At 36.8% G+C, this 17,280-nt stretch overlaps 1 protein-coding gene across 2 annotated transcripts in view; it reads left to right on the forward strand.

Annotated features, from left to right (window-relative positions):
• Positions 1-17,280, forward strand: part of bicc1b (BicC family RNA binding protein 1b) — a 111,350-nt gene that overhangs the window by 22,976 nt on the left and 71,094 nt on the right. For both annotated transcript variants that reach the window (XM_048169866.1, XM_048169865.1), the window contains exon 2: positions 126-172. In XM_048169866.1, coding sequence (XP_048025823.1) covers positions 126-172 — 47 coding nt within the window. The remainder of the gene's footprint in view (positions 1-125; positions 173-17,280) is intronic.

A 17,280-nucleotide genomic window follows, 5' to 3' on the forward strand; every position in this document is an offset into this window, starting at 1 on the left:
GACATTTTTCCACCCAAGGCCATGTGGAAGAATGTGTTGATATGAATTGCTGATTTTGTTAATACGCCAACATAAGTGATTCCTGATGTTACGCTTTTTCTGAAATGTCCCATTCTTCTCCGCAGCTGCCACGGAGGGGCGAGTCAACGGAGGTGAGGACTTCTTTCAAAAGGTAAAGAAAACCACATTGCTTTGGCAGCCTCATGCAGTGGTAGAAAATAGGTTAGCATCATGTTGCATGTGTAATTATTTTTGCTGAAGGACAAACTGCAATCAGTGCTGCATGACACAGCAGTGCAACAGTTTTGCGGTACTCAAGCCTCAAAATACTACTACTGCGGTAATAGAATAAATGCGGTGCTTCATAACTGCTGTTGTATGCGCAGTCTGTATTTGCTCTGCCAAATTTGAATCAAAATAGAAGTTGTATGTATTCAGTAACATAAAGAGGCTCATTTGATTTTTGTTACAGCTTGGCAAACCAATCTTAAGAGGAGATGACAGCACTTTATAGGTTTAATTGAAAATGAGCATATTTAGTCTCATTTTCTCATTTTTGGTGAGATACAACTTAATATTTAAGAAAATGTACAATAAACTTGTGGAATATTAAGTAAAAAATATTAGAAATTAGTAAAATATTAGAATGATTTCTGAAGGATCATATGACACTGAAGACTGGAGTAATGATGCTGAAAATTCAGCTTTACCGTCACAGGAATAAATTACATTATAAAATATATTAAAAATAGAAAACTTTTTTTTTTTTTACATTGTAAAAATATTTCACAGTATTACAGTTTTTACTGTATTTTTGATCAATTAAATGTAGCTCTGGTGAGCATAAGAGGCTTCTTTCAAAAACATGAAGAAATTATACCAACCCCACACTTTTGAATAATAGTAGTGTACCTTGATGCTAAATTATCACTTTATTGAATATTAGAATCAAATGTTTTTAGAAAAATATTAGAAATTAATAAAAAATATTAGAATGACTTCTGAAAGATCATGTGTCACTGAAGACTGGAGTAATGAAGCTGAAAAGTTAGCTTTGAGATCACAGGAATAAATTACATTATAAAATATATTGAAATAGAAAACAGTTATTTTACATTGTAAAAATATTTCACAGTATTACAGTTTTTACTGTATTTTTGATCAATTAAATGCAGCTCTGGTGAGCATAAGAGACTTTTTTCAAAAACATGAAGAAATTATACCAACCCCACACTTTTGAATAATAGTAGTAGTGTACCTTGATGCTAAATTATCACCTTATTGAATATTAGAAGAAAATCTTTTTTGAAAAATATTAGAAATTAGTAAAATATTAGAATGACAATATTACTGTTTTACTGTATTTTTGATCATTTAAATGTAGCTCTGGTGAGCATAAGAAACTTCTGTCAAAAAGATTAAAAAATACAGACAGACCTTAAACTTTTTAACGGTACCTTATTTGTTTAATCATCACCATATTAAATATTAGAATAATATTATTAATCCAACACAACGTGAGTGATATATGTGATACTTTAGCTGGCAATGGTAAACTTTGCCTGTTAGAAAATCTGGATCCTAAAATGGCAAAATAATTGAATTCAAATTGCAAAAAGTGTATAGGAAGTCCATGCAAAAGTTTGAAGTGTGTGATAAATCACCTTTACTTCGAGAGCTTAGTCGGTGACTCGTGATACAGCACCTTTCGCCGAAGGATACTCAAAACAGGTCTCCCGTCCTTTTATGGCCACGCCAAAACAAGCACACTTTGCGTATTTGGATTCAGTGAGGTAGAGTGGCCTTTAGGGCAAACACTTGCCGGTCTAATTGGCAGGCTGTGAATAAATACAGGCTGGAGAAACCAGACAGCTCAGGACAGGAATGAGACTCGGCACCTGAATCGAAGCGTGCTGGCCTTCAAAATAAACTCTCGCAGGCAAGTCGATATTGCTAAGATATCCGGCACATGTCAAAGTTTCATTTGTGTTAACCTGAAAGGTGTGTGAAAATAATCAGACCCAGTTAAGAGGGCTTGGAAAGGGCCGGTTCTGGAAGATACGGCTGGCTGCACCGTAAGCCTCGGGCTGCCTCAAATTTGGGTAGTCACAGCTGATGCAAAGCTTCAGAAACGCCAGTTCCTGCTTTTCAAATAAACACAACCTACCATATCACGAACAGCATTTTAGCAATGGCTGTGTCCCAAATGGCAGCTTAAATGTGGATTTGCGGTCTCATGGACTTTGCTCGCGTGCGTCCGTGAAGTCCATTCCACCGTAGGCCGTCATTATGCCAAACAGGAAAACCTATCAACTCACTAGTCCGCTTTCACAGCCTTGTTGCATTTATAATCACGCTTGTCCAAACTACTCCAACTTAAACTTTCAGGGAAAATATATATTTTTAAATGAATATTTAAAAAGTTGTTGGAAGCTTAATTGTGGTGACGTTGAAGTCATGCGACCTCGGTGTAGTTCGTTTATAGCCTATGTTTAGCTTTTAACTTCTGCAAGTTGTATTTGGCTTCAAAATTCATAGAAGTTATGTACGTTTGTGAAGATTATCATGATGAACATGGAAGAATCATGATCTTTTGTTGCTTACCGAGCTGATTTTCTGCAATTATCCAAAAGCCAATGGTAATTTTTTTTTTTTTTTTTTTTTTTGTCGAGGGAACCAGTTTTTCATTTTAGGCTTCAGATGATTAACTTTTTTCTTCTGGCGATTGTATTTGGCTTCAAAATTCATAGAAGTTGTGTATCTTTGTGAAAATTATCATGATGAAAATGTAAGAATCATAAACTTTTTATTGGTTACAGAGCTTATTTTCTGCAATAATCCAAAACCAAATGGAAAATTCTTAATGGGTTTTTGTTGAGGGAACCAATTTTTCATTTTAGGTTTCAGACGTTTTAACTTTTTACTTCTGGCGATTTTATTTGGCTTCAAAGTTCATAGAAGTTGTGTGCATTTGTGAAGATTATCATGATGAACATGGAAGAATCACAATCTTTTGTTGCTTCCAGAGCTTATTTTCTGCAATAATCCAAAATGGATAAAATCCTTTTGGGTTTTTGTCAAGGAAACCAATTTTTCATTTTAGGTTTCAGAACCATGCTCACCCCTTAATTGCAGCAGCTATGCACCTTCTGCAAAGCCTGCACTGTGGACGACTGCTCCACTTTTGGACGGCCCTATTTGTCATCTGAATTAGTGGATGTTAAAAATGAAGGATATGACATTTCTTCTGTGAAATAACACAGTGTTTCTCCTAAGGAACCTTGTAAATGTGATTTAACATAAGATAAGAGTGGTATTTTGCTGCTCACGTCAACATACTTGTGCTGAAAACAAATACTTTATCTAAACACACTATGTAAGAATGTGAAATTCAGCCTGCACCCAGAGACATAGATGAATTCATGAAAAATGACCTCAGGAATTATCCCACATATGTTGAATTCAACAACATATTCTTTTAAAAAGAGTGTTTTTTTTTTTAGAAATGTATTATAAAAAAAGAAAGCATATAATCTGTCTTTTGACTGTGAGGAAAATATTTCTGCCGAATCAGCACCCCACACCCCAAGAGCATGTCTTCAGTAGAGTGATACCAGCCTGCTAAAATTACACGTGTTTTCAATAACAACATTGCATTCCTGTTCATCATGGCGACTGGGTTTTCGTGTCGAAGCCATCAGGTGTTCCGTGATTCTGCACAAAGATGGGATTCAGCCCTTTTTCCTTAGACATTTCTCTCACGCTGAGAGCTCTGATCAGGTAACAGCGAAACCTCAGGAAACCCTGCCTCACCTCTCTGAAGAATGCAGTAATATTTAGATATTTAGATTTACAATATGGCTTGTATATACTTACTTCTATCATGACAACTCTCGGAAGATTGTTTGCATGGTAATGGATGTGACAATGTTAATGTAAGGATCTGCTACGCTGCTGCTGAATTGCTGCTGCTGCAGAGCAAGTACAGGAACTTGCTACTGCCAATATATACGCCGATACAATGCTGCGAGAAAGACATAGTGCTGCTGCACAAATAGCATACATCAATAACACATAGCAGATCTATACAGGTGGAGCTGGGGAAGGTGGAGGGTTTTAGAGGAACTCTGAAGCACGCAGCAAACTGCTATAATGAATGTAACCAGCCATTTAAAGGTCCCGTTTTTCGTGGTTTTTTTGAAGCTTTGATTGTGTTTATAGTGTGCAATATAACATGTGTTCATGTTTCGTGTGTAAAAAAACACAGTATTTTTCACATAATTTACTTATCTGTATACCGCTGTTTCCACTGTCATAAAAACGGGCTGATGACTTCCTTGTTCTATGAAGTCCCTCCTTCAGAAATACGTAACGAGTTCTGATTGTGCCAGCGGTTCCTGTGTTGTGATTCGACAGCAGTTTAGCGCATCTTGCCCGGAAAAGTCACGCCTCTTACCATAACGTGGAGATGCACGCGCTCAGTGTTATTGTAAACATGTCTTTAATTTTACCCTATCAATTTGAGCCGGAATCAGACCCGGTGATTGGACTGCGGGATGAAAATAACAGCGTTTCAACGACATGGCGACAAACACACTCTACAAACGCAACTCTTGTATGTTCCTGTGGGCGGAGGTTAGTCAAAAAACTGTTTTAGTGACGTCATTAAAGAAGGAAGTAGAGGGATGTAGTCCAAACTGGCCGTTCGATGTAGGCGACTTCTGTTAAATAAAATATCTCGCTTGGCATTGAACTTTGAGCTTTAAAATTTTACAGATTTTATTTATAACAACAACATTACACACTAACTAAAGTTTGAAACATGGGATCACGAAGAACGGGACCTTTAAATGTGCGAGCAACAAACTCATTGGCTGCAGATGTGATATGGACCAATCAGCTTGTTTCAAGTAGTTAACGCTGTAATTATAATCAGCTTGTGTTAAGACCCATCAACCTGCGCCATCTAGAGTTTCATAACAGAACTATATATATAATGTAAGGGCTCACTGCAGTCAAAAAAGTTTGATAGTTTAACATTTGAAAATGAAGAAATTAACACAGTCATAAATAGTAGTTTTGCAATTTTACAGAATAAAAGAAATATTATATTATTTTTCTTAAATACTTAATTTTTCATTTTAAAGTAAATTATAACAATAGTAATATTTCCATTTATTTATATAAATATATATAGTATAAGCACAATATTTTGGCCAAATTGTGCAGCGCTATAGACCTTATGTAGCCCCGCCCCTTTTCAGCGCTGCGCTCATTGTGGTTTGTCTTCTGGTTTATATTTCCACAGCATGAAGGTAAGATCTTACGGATTTATGAATGAACTGCTCGTTTTTAACTCTTCCCAGTTGACTGACATTTGTTATGACATCTGCTTTAATTCTTATGATAACTTTTGTCAACTCTACATTAAGTAAATCCACTTCACTAGCTAATTACTCTTTGACAGCTGCGCCATAGAAATATACAGAGCTACAGCAAAAACGTAAGTTCAAAAACAAAATTCTAAAGATGGCTGCATGCTTGTTTCTCTGGAGCATAAGGTCTATAAACAAGCACAGCAAACCTGGATTTTTTTTTTCTTTCAATTTGCATTTTAAATTGCAATCACAATTTTTAGCATTTGCACAGAACTGATTTTGGGCAGGCTTCTGGGGCAGCGCAACGGTTTAATAATCTACTACAAAATATAGTGAGCTTTGGTGACAACTAAGCAAATTTACTTTACAATAGTTTTAGTAGTAGTATAGTACTAGTGGAAACAGTTGGTCAAAAACATATATTACATATACATACACAAAAAACACACAAACGGACCACCAACCACAACTTTCAGATATTTATTTTTAGCACAATTGCCACAGAACGGAATGCATGGGATATCATAGGCAGTGAAGGATATGTCTATGAAAAAACAATCAGATTAAGGAGACAGGAAGTGAAGCTAACATTGGATTAGGATGTTCCTTGATGTCTTTCTACCTTGGAATGCATCCGCTGAAGGCAGCATTTTTCAGTTTTCTGATGCAACCACTAGAGTTGGTTGGAGCTAAACTCTGCAAGACATTGGCCTTCCAGGAGCAGGACTGGACACCCCTGGACTAGATTATCATAGAGCTTCTTTTGACGTGGGACAGTAAGAAACCACCTAGAAACACTCACAACGACATAGAAATTCACTACGAGCAATCAGAAGACCTTAGCAACCCCTTAGCGACGCTCTGACACCATCCACATCAACCTAGCATTGTGGCGACACAGGCGTGCATCACTCACAAAATGTAAACATCTATGTTTTAGTGTAGTTAGAATAATTTTTAAACAAATTAGTCAGTGAAATGAATTGATAATCGTTCGACTGGTCTTGCATGATGCATTTTTTTCTGGTGTGGATTACCATCATCGTAAACTCATTTTATAAACTCTTTGCCTCTTCAAACTCTCCTAGTTGTTTATAGAATGAGGATGAATTGTATACTGCTGTAAAGTTATTTGTCAACAGGCTGATGTGGAATTTTTGGAGGGAAATGAAAAGCAGGTGCATGCTGGTGGGAGCAACTACATAAAGCCTCAACAAGTAGGGTGGGCGTAAAAAGTAAACATGGCACTTGTGTCTGTACAAAGACTTGCATTGTACTCTGTGCCATAATTTAATCTATTTCATATTGGACTTTTAAATAGGTCTGAAATCGGAGCTCCCTCTGAGGTACTTTATTATTTTTTTATGATTATTAAAGGAAATTATTTTTTCCAGAAGTGAAAATTCTGTTATTATTCATTCATTATATCTTTTTCATGATATTTGTATGACTTTCTTTCTTCTGTGGAACACACAAGAAGTTATTTTGCAGAATGTCTAAGCTGATCTTTTCAGTGCAAGTACCATGGCTGATGATTTTCAATGAATTACAACTTAAAGGTGCCCTAGATTCAAAAATTGAATTTGAAGAGTAAATAGAATTGAAAATTGAATTGAGTTCAATACATGGAAAAGACATACAGTGAGTCTCAAACTCCATTGTTTCCTCCTTCTTATATAAATCTCATTTGTTTAAAAGACCTCCGAAGAACAGGCGAATCTCAACATAACACCGACTGTTACATAACAGTCGGGGTGTACGCCCCCAATATTTGCATATGCCAGCCCATGATCGAGGCATTACACAAGGGCAGCCAGTATTAACGTCTGGATCTGTGCACAGCTGAATCATCAGACTAGGTAAGCAAGCAAGGACAATAGCAAAAAATGGCAGATGGAGCAATAATAACTGACATGATTCATGATAACATGATATTTTTAGTGATATTTGTAAATTGTCTTTCTAAATGTTTCGTTAGCGTGTTGCTAATGTACTGTTAAATGTGGTTAAAGTTACCATCGTTTCTTACTGTATTCACGGAGACAAGAGCCGTCACTATTTTCATTTTTAAACACTTGCAGTCTGTATAATGCATAAACACAACTTCATTCTTTATAAAATTCTCCAACAGTGTAGCATTAGCTGTTAGCCACGGAGCATAGCCTCAAACTCATTCAGAATCAATGTAAACATCAAAATAAACACTGTACTTACACGATTAGACATGCTGCATGACGAACACTTTGTAAAGATCCATTTTGAGGGTTATATTAGCTGTTTGAACTTTTTTTATGTTGTTTAAGGCAAGCGCGAGCTCTTGGGGCGTGGAGCACGAGAATTAAAGGGCCACACACCCTGAATCGGCTCATTTCTAATTATGCCCCAAAATAGGCAGTTAAAAAAATGAATTAAAAAAATCTATGGGGTATTTTGAGCTGAAACTTCACAGACACATTCAGGGGACACCTTATATTACATCTTTTAAAAAAAAGTTCTAGGGCACCTTTAAATTTTTGTCTGTTTTGCATGGCAAATTATAGAGTGATAAAGTCATTATGTATTTTTGCAGGCCAGCCCAGAAGTCAGGTTCCCAATTGTATTTTTCCATTGGCTTTTGGATTATGACCAACAAATGTTTGATCGTTACACATTTTTTCATCATTATAACACAACTTTGATGAATTTTGAAGCCTAAATACAATCGGCAGAAGTAAAAAGCTAAAAAATAGGATATAAACGAACTATTCCATGGTCAGATGACTTCAATGTCACCATTAAGTTTCCGATAACTCTCTCAGTCTTTATTTTCAGTCTAACATTTTACGTCAAACTTTGACGGAAAACCATACGGACTATTTCATGATGATTTTACGGTCTTTTTCTTTCCTTTTGGTGCCTGACAGCCCCAGGTCACCATTTACTTTCATGTATGGAAAAGAGCAACGTGCGCATTCTTCAAAGCTTCTCTTTTTGTGTTCCACAGAAGAAATAAAGTTCGTGCGGTTGTGAATCAACAAGACTTTTTGGTTAAGCTATTTTGTTTATTATTCTGTAAATTTGCATCAGTGATGTTCTCAGCCTTACCTGATCCTTCCTGTTTTTGAATTCTTCTCACTGCTGAATCCTTGATTTTGTCTACCAAAACATTTGGCCCGATTCCCCTTAGAGTCTGAGTTTTCCTACATGTCTTCTTTATTTGACAAGATGTCATGAATTATATAAAAACAAACACGATTCGTCAGTCGTGCAAGATGCCAATCTCAACGATGCACAGGGTGAACAACAACATCTAGCACAGTACGCTGAAGCCTGTGTGCTCATGGAAACACTGATTTGGGCTGTTTCCTAGCCCTCCACCCACAATCCCGTTCGCTGGATGTGACACACAAGCTGTGAGGTAAGCCTCCGTGTGCTGGCGCGATGGATCAGACTTCTGGACCTCAGCGGGTGTTTGTGCCTCACACAGATATAAGAGAATCTGTTTGCGACAGGGATCATATGGAATTACTCTGTGAGTTTGTAAAATTGCCAAGCTTTCCCCACGCCTCATGATAGATGACTTGACTCGCTATTGCTCACTGTCTGTCTGCCTGATTTCCGCTGAACGTAATAACGAAGTGCTCTGGTTGGCCGGATTTATTTTTGACCTTTCTACCGCACATTTTTCCAAAACAAAAGGCAAGGGATTTTCCCAAGCCTGGACCAGGATGTGTGTGTGTGTGTGTGAGGTCGAAATATTATTTATAAGTTCTCGTTAACTCGAATCGAAAGAGAACTGTTTTGAATGTGATAGTACATTTCCTTTTGTTGGACGAAGTTGTATCCCTTCAAAGGAGCAAAAAAGCACATCTTTGATGAGTTAAAAGCGCTTTGGGCCTCTAGAGACTCCATCCATCTCATGGAAACTGCGCTGTAAACATTTCCATTGTGACATGTTCTGCATTATGAAGAATGGCTTTCTTTCTTGCCTTGATCCTAAGCGAAGCTATTTGAAATGGGGTGTAGATCAATGTGAGCGTATTAGAAGAAGATTGATTTAAAAAACATAGTCAAAGTTAAAAATGTGCCACTGAATACTAAGTCCTCTGAGCTCATTTTCCTTTGGGATTTGTAGCATTGGTCATAAAAGCATGTTTGAGGGAACAAATCACTCACTCATGCAGGAACAAGGTGGTTTACATATTGACAATCATAATATATGTCGGAGGTTCAGTCTTTTTATTCCAAACGGGCTGGTTTCTATCATGCTATTGAGTAATGCCTTGCTCAGCCATGCTGACCAAGTGACAGATGACTGGCCATTCAGCCATGTGCTTTTTGATCATAGATACCATCAATGAAAATAACGGCCTTGTTCTGTCCAAGTTTCTAAATGACGAATTTTATTGTACGCAATTAACAGCGTAGGTTTCCGTTTGATCATTTTTGCAGATGTCCAATCAGTTTAGAATCTCAGAGGAGCATCTCTGCAGAAATGTGGCTGGTGTGCAAAACAGCATTGGTTCAAGATTCAGTGGTTAATTCAACATCTTCAATCTTTTTCTAGGGCTAAAGCAAAAAAATAATGAGTATCTTTACATGCATGATCTTAAACCAGTTATGTTTAGTAACCTTAGCACCTTAAATCGTGTTATTTTATCAGTTAAAAGATATAAACCCAAACTGTCAATTCTAAGGAAAAATCTGACAAACACATATTTTGCATTGTCAGGTTTTCATGATGAGATTGCAATCAGTGATCTTTTATGCATAATGTTTTACCTTTTCATATACCTTTTGATGTCCCTGACTTCAATTCACTTTAACACTTTTACTATTTAAAAAAAAATATCTCATAGTTGTGGCATAATTTTCACCTATTTGTTTACTTCAAAAAGGAGACAACTGTGTCAGTGACTACATTTACATGCGCATTAATATTCCAATATTACTCAGAATTTAGCAATATTCTGATTAGTATTGAATCATGTAAACACCACAATCCGATTACCTGCTTCAATTCAAAGGGGTCATGACATGGATTTTTTTTAACATGTTCTTTGAGGTTCTATGTTAATAAATATATGCATGGAAAAACAATTATTTTCAACCTCCATTCTGACCCTCTGTCTGAAATGACACATTAAAGGAATAAAATTTCCTAATAATTTACTCACCCCCATGGCATTCAAGATGTTTATGGGGGTTAAGGGGGTGCAGGTCCAAATTGAAGCTGCACGATCCCAGCTGAAGAATAACGGTCTTATCTAGCAAAACGTTCATTCATTTTCTTAAAAAAAAAAAAATATATATATATATATATATATATACTTTTTAACTACAAATGCTCATCTTGCACTGCTTTGCAAAGCACCACGCATTACGTAATCTTGTTGGAAAGGTCACGCGTGACGTAGGTGGAAGTACCGAGTGAATGTGCAAAGACTAAGTCAAACGCCCTTTACAAAAAAAGATAAAACAACGATGTCAGACAATTTTAAAGTTGGAAGAGAAAATGAGCTGGAGTTTTTCACCCTATCACAGTACTTCCGCCTACGTAACGCTTGACCTTTCCAATGCGATTACATAATGTGTGGTACATCGCAGAGCAGTGCAAGATAACCATTTGTGGTTAAAAAGTGACAATTGTTTTGCTAGATAAAACCCTTATTCCTCGTCTGGGATCGTGTAGAGCCCTTTGAAGCTGCACTGAAACTGACATTTGGACCTTCAACTCATTGTACCCTGGTGAAATCCTGGAATGTTTTCATCAAAAACCTTAATTTCTTTTCGAATGAAGAAAGAAAGATATAAACATCTTAGATGACATGGGGGTGAGTAAATTATCAGGAAATTCTGAAGTGAACTAATCCTTTAAGGGGCGGCTCCTTTAAGGCTTGTCAGTAAACGGCCACTGTTATTATTGGCTAACGTCATCGCATAGGAAACAGTATCAACGCCCACTCGTTATTACACGTGAGTAAGTGTTTTTGAAAACATTATCCATGCAAAACTCTCATTTACAGACAAAACATTATTAAAAAGTTTACTTACGGTGTAGCTGCTGTCAGATCCAGTACAGCTGGCTGCTTCATCTGTCAGCAAAAGTTTCTTTGTGAACTCTCCATTACACTGTGCCTCATTTACAGAACATCTACGGTCAAATTCTCGGAACAAACATGTAATCCTCCAACACGATCCAGGATGGCAATAAAAATAAACCATCCACTTGTTCCTGATGTTGGGATCCTTCAAAAGTCCGTACAGAGACACAGACAAGCTGTTTAAATTGGACGCATGAAAGCGAATGTTCCTGTATGCTTCTATTTACTCTTCAATTTGTCCTGTTGTCGGCAGACTCAAGCTCATGGAGTAAAGTGAGCAGGCATCTGTATACTGTATCCAGTGTAGACAGCATCAGTGATTATAATGGGTTCTATTTGCTTTTGATGTGACGCTCGCATCCGGTTGGCAAGTGTCAGCCGTTAAGCGACTGAACGGCAGTAGGCGGGGCCTATGGTGCGATGATGAAAAAAAATGTCGATGTCTTACTGTGGAGGCAGTCATACAGTGGTGCTCAGAATTATTGGCACCTTTGGTAAATAAGATCAAAGATGGCTGTAAAAATAAATCTGCATTGTTTATCCCTTTGATCTTTAATTCATAAACTTAGCAGAAATCTAAAATTGGGGGGAAAGTCACATTATGAAATAAATGTTTATATCCAAAACACGTTGGCCACAATTATTGGCACCCTTTTATTCAATAGTTTTTGCAACCTCCTTTTTCCAAGAAAACAGTTCTGATTCTTCTTCTATAATGCCTGATGAGTTTGGAGAACACCTGACAAGAGATCAGAGACCATTCCTTCATACAGAATCTCTCCAGAACCTTCAGATTCCCAGCTCCATGTTGGTGCTTCTTCTCTTCAGTTCACTTAACTCATTTTCTTTAGGGTTCAGGTCAGGGAACTGGGAAGACCATGGCAGAAACTTCATTTTGTGCTCAGTGACACATTTTTGTGTTGGTTTTGATGTTTGTTTTGGATCATTGTCCTGATGGAAGATCCAACCATGGCTCATTATAGGATTTCTAGCAGAAGCGGTCAGGTTTTGATTTTTTTTATCTGTTGGTATTTGATAGAATCCATTATACCATATATCTGAACAAGATGTCCAGGACTTCCAGCAGAAAAATAGGCCCACAACATTAAAGATCCAGTAGTATATTTAACCCTTAAATGCATGACTGTTTCGCCAATCATTCTTACATATTCGGGTCTTTATCGACCCGGATCAATATCTAACACTGAAGGATCTCTACCTGTTGCGATAATATAAAACTCCTCTGATATAAGAGTAACAATTACAGAAGAATAAAATAAAGCATATATTTTTACCCTTTGGAGCTTGAAAGGGCTCTGTTTGAGCAGATGTTTTATTGCATCATCACTGTCCTCATCAGAGCTCATTTTCAGCAAATTCAGCAAATAATAGGCTATTTTTATGTTTGAGGTCATGAATATGAGCCCATTCGCGATCTCAAACGTATTCTCAAAACTATAAAACTCAAAACTATATAATTTTCAACATCTTCAAAATCAATATTTTGATCGCTAACAGCTTCACCAGATCCATCCAGTAACAGTTACAGTCATATTTGATTGCATTCAGTACTTGCTCTGCAGTAAATCGCTGAGCCATTTCATGTTTGTTTTATTATTTAGTTTTCTGTATGAATGAGTTGTCACTTCAGCATTGTGTATCAGACATTGCCACCTTGTGGAATAAAGGTGAATTGCACTTATTCCATCATCTAAGATTCGATTATTGTTGTGCAGAAAAAATATACGTACACTCATCGTTCGCGACCCTATACAATTTTTACACAAAATGAATACAAAAATAGGCATAATTTTATAATTTTATGATTTTTTTCTTGTTATATTCTTTATAATGAATTAATTGAGGAATACCAAGAATGTTGATGTCTAACTTTAAAAAATGAACGAGGAGGAGGGTAGTGAATGATGTCCCGTGTCACTAAAGACCCGAGGTATGCATTTAAGGGTTAACCGTGGACATGGAGTACTTTTTATCCATGTGTGCACCAAACCCATCTGGTGGGTTTGCTGCCAAAAAGCTCTTTTTTTTAGTTTCATCTGACCATAGAAGCCGGTCCAGTTTGAAGTTCCAGTCCTGTCTGACAACTTAATATACTGGAGATTGTTTCTGGATGAGAGCAGAGGATTTTTCTTGAAAACCTCCTGAACAACTTGTGGGGATGTAGGTGCTGTTTGATTTTTTTTTTATCGCTTTCTGAGACTCAAGACTCAACTAATCTCTGCAATTCTCCAGCTGTGATCCTTGGAGAGTCTTTAGCCACTCAAACTCTCCTCCTCACCGTGCATTAGGACGATTTAGACACATGTCCTCTTCCAGGCAGATTTGTAACATCTTTAGTTGATTGGAACTTCTTAATTATTGCCCTGATCGTGGAAATGGGGATTTTCAATGCTTTAGCTATTTTCTTACAGCTACTTTTTATATTGTGAAGCTCAGCAATCTTTTGCTGCACATCAGAACTATATTCTTTGGTTTTACTCATTGTGATGAATGATTAAGGGAATTTGGTCTTTGTATTTCCTCATGTTTATACTCCTGTGGAACAGGAAGTCAAGGCTGGAAAATTTCATGTTTATGATCACCCTTGTATGCTAAAAAAAAAATGTAAATATGACTGGGAATATACTTCAGAGATATTTTACTCATAAAAAATTCTAGGGGTGCCAATAATTATGGCCAACATGTTTGGGAGAAAAACATTTATTTCATAATGTGATTTTCCCCCCACTTTCAATTCTTTCCCTTCAATGAAAGGTTAGATTTTTACTCATTTTATGAATTAAAGATCAAAAGGATAAACAATGCAGATTTATTTTTACAGTCATCTTTGATCATATTTACCTAGGGTGCCAATAATTCTGAGCACCACTGTATGCAAATACATTTCCCCTTGTGACATCACAAGTCCCTCAATATCCAAACAAGCCATTTTTGGAGCTTGATTAAATAAATGCTTTGTTTAAAATGGGGAGGACATTTTAAGCTCTAAATCTTGCAGAATGCATTACTGGTACAAATATCTCGAATATTTTAAAAGATCAAGGCAAATTAGATTTTTGATATCATGACCCCTTTAAAACCGTTTTCCCAAATTGTAATTCCGATTTGAGTTAACGATTGTGTGACCCTTTGCGTTTGTTTCAGGACATTATTGAAGCCTAGAATTGTTAGAGTCCTTATTGTTAAATTATTGTGGAAAAAGTAGCAATAAAACTAATAACTGAGCATACTGTAAACTAATACATAAAACAGCATCTTGAATCACCTGGGAAATAACAGCTGGAATAACAGCAAGTTTGTCTAAACAAAAACCATGTATACAGGAATATCATATTCAGAATATGGCTGGTACTGTACACAATGTAGCATACTTGAGATATGATTTGAGGTGAAATATGAAATGTGATATGTGAGGAAAACAAGGTAAATATCACTCACAGAACAGATGTTTCTTTAGACTATGAGACTATTCATGAGTCCAGAACAAACTGAAGCTGTACTGCAAGACTCAAACAGTAACATTAATCAGTATAAACATACAGTTCCAGCTTTGTTGACTGTAATAGGATGGGAGTGTTCTAGTATTAGTCTTGTTTTGGTCACTTTCTCTCTATAATTCATTAACTAGAAGTAGCAATAGTTTGTTTTTCATGATGCTCAGAGGGCCATTGTGAAATTAAGTGTTTTTGCTGATGTATAAAACAGATTAAAGCAAATAATTCTGTTTCTTTTCCTGAACAGTGGATGTGCTTTTGTTTTCACTGAGCTTGAATAGAGCACCCGGGTTTGTTTTTCAACTCCCCCGATCCTTTCTATTTATGGAAGAGAATCTTCAAAGATAGCAATTTTTGAGGAGATCAAGAAAAACAGGGTGATATTATACAGTTCCGGCCTCCGCAGAAGAAACCGTTTGAGGCATTTCCTCCCTTTCCATGTGATTCTGGAAAAGGCTTGTTTCTAGTCAGCTCACCCTGCAAACCGAGCATCTATGACGCCGAGCTGAATTTGTATTACGTGTCCCTTTCACTTGTGTGAGTTCATGCTCTCTACGTACCCAAACTTTGATAAAAACAGAAACAATGTCACCCCGACCCAGTGGACCAAACACACTTCAAGCCTCAGCTGAGTCAATAGAAGGCCCCTCGTCTTTTATAATGACACTTAAAGCTGTTTATGTGAACTAAGGCCCAAATTGAGTCTGGTTCCAAGGCTCACAGTTCCTTACCGAACACCTGTGGCACCGCACAGCGGGCCTGGGGCAGGAAACAGGTGGCAAACACAGTCTTGCATCATTTTGTCCATTCTCACTGTGGAGCGCAGCAGGAGTGTGCTCACACCATAAACATAATCACATGGCTTAATACATTACGCAAAATCTTTTTTTCTCTCTCTAAAGCATGTCTTGGTAGTCTGGCACATGGTGTACACAAATGATTTTTATGCTTTTTCTCAAAGGTCCAATTTTTTTTTTTATGTTTCCAACACATTTTTAACCTTCGTTTTATGCACATACAGTTGAGCTCAAAAGTTTACATACCCCGTGCAGAATCTAGAAAAATGTTAATCATTTTAACAAAATAAGAAGGATCATGAAAATTGCATGTTATTTTTTATGTAGTACTGTTCTGAATAAACTATTTCACATAACAGTTGTTTACATAAAATCCATAAGAGAAAAAAATAGCTGAACTTATAAAAATGACCCCATTCAAAAGTTTACATACCCTTGATTCTTAATACTATGTGTGGTTACCTGGATGATCATGAGTCTCTTGTTTGTCCTGAGCAGTTAAACTGAGCTCTGTTCTTCAGAAAAATCCTCCAGGTCCTGCAGATTCTTTGGTTTTCCAGCATCTTTTGCATATTTGAACCCTTTCCAGCAGTGACTGAATGATTCTGAGATCCATCTTTTCACACTGAGGACAACTGAGGGATTCAAACACAACTATTAAAAAAGTTTCAAACATTCACTGATGCTCCAGAAGGAAACACGACGCATTAAGAGTTGGGGATGTAAACTTTTGAATTGGATGAACAGAATAAATTGGACTTTTTTTGCCTTCTGGGAAACATCTAAGTATGTTTTGTAGCTTCCAAAGGGCATAACTAAATGATAACATATGTTCTTTAAAAAAAAAAAAACTTGCACATCAACTTCTTGTTCAAAAGTGTTCACCCCTGACTCTTAATGCATCGTGTTTCCTTCTGAAGCATCAGTGAATGTTTGCAGCTTTTGTAATAGTTGTGTTTGAATCCCTCAGTTGTCCTCAGTGTGAAAAGATGGATCTCAGAATTATGCAGTCACTGCTGGAAAGGGTTCAAATATGCAGAAGATGCTGGAAAACTGAAGAATCTGCAGGAACTGAAGGATTTTTTTGAAGAACAGAGCTCAGTTTAACTGTTCAGGACAAACAAGTGACTCATGAACAACCATCACAAAACATAAAAACAGTCGTGGATCATCCAGGTAACCACACAGTATTAAGAATCATGGGTGTGTAAACTTTTGAACGGGGTCATTTTTATAAATTCAGCTATTTTTTTGTCTTGTGGACTTTAGGTAAACAACTGTTATGTGAAATGGTTTATGAAGGATGATCCTTCTTATTTTGTTAAAATGATTAACATTTTTGCAGATTCTGCAAGGGGTATGTAAACTTTTGAGCTCAACTGTATCTACTCATTATTTAATAGAGTTTGGGGGAACACTTTGCATTATGGATTTCTGTGAACTGAAGGCCAGTGATAGATCAATTATATGGAAATGATATTTTGACTTGAAAAAACACATTTTTTGT

This window comes from Megalobrama amblycephala, linkage group LG20, assembly GCF_018812025.1.
Source record: "Megalobrama amblycephala isolate DHTTF-2021 linkage group LG20, ASM1881202v1, whole genome shotgun sequence".
Lineage (NCBI taxonomy): Eukaryota > Metazoa > Chordata > Actinopteri > Cypriniformes > Xenocyprididae > Megalobrama > Megalobrama amblycephala.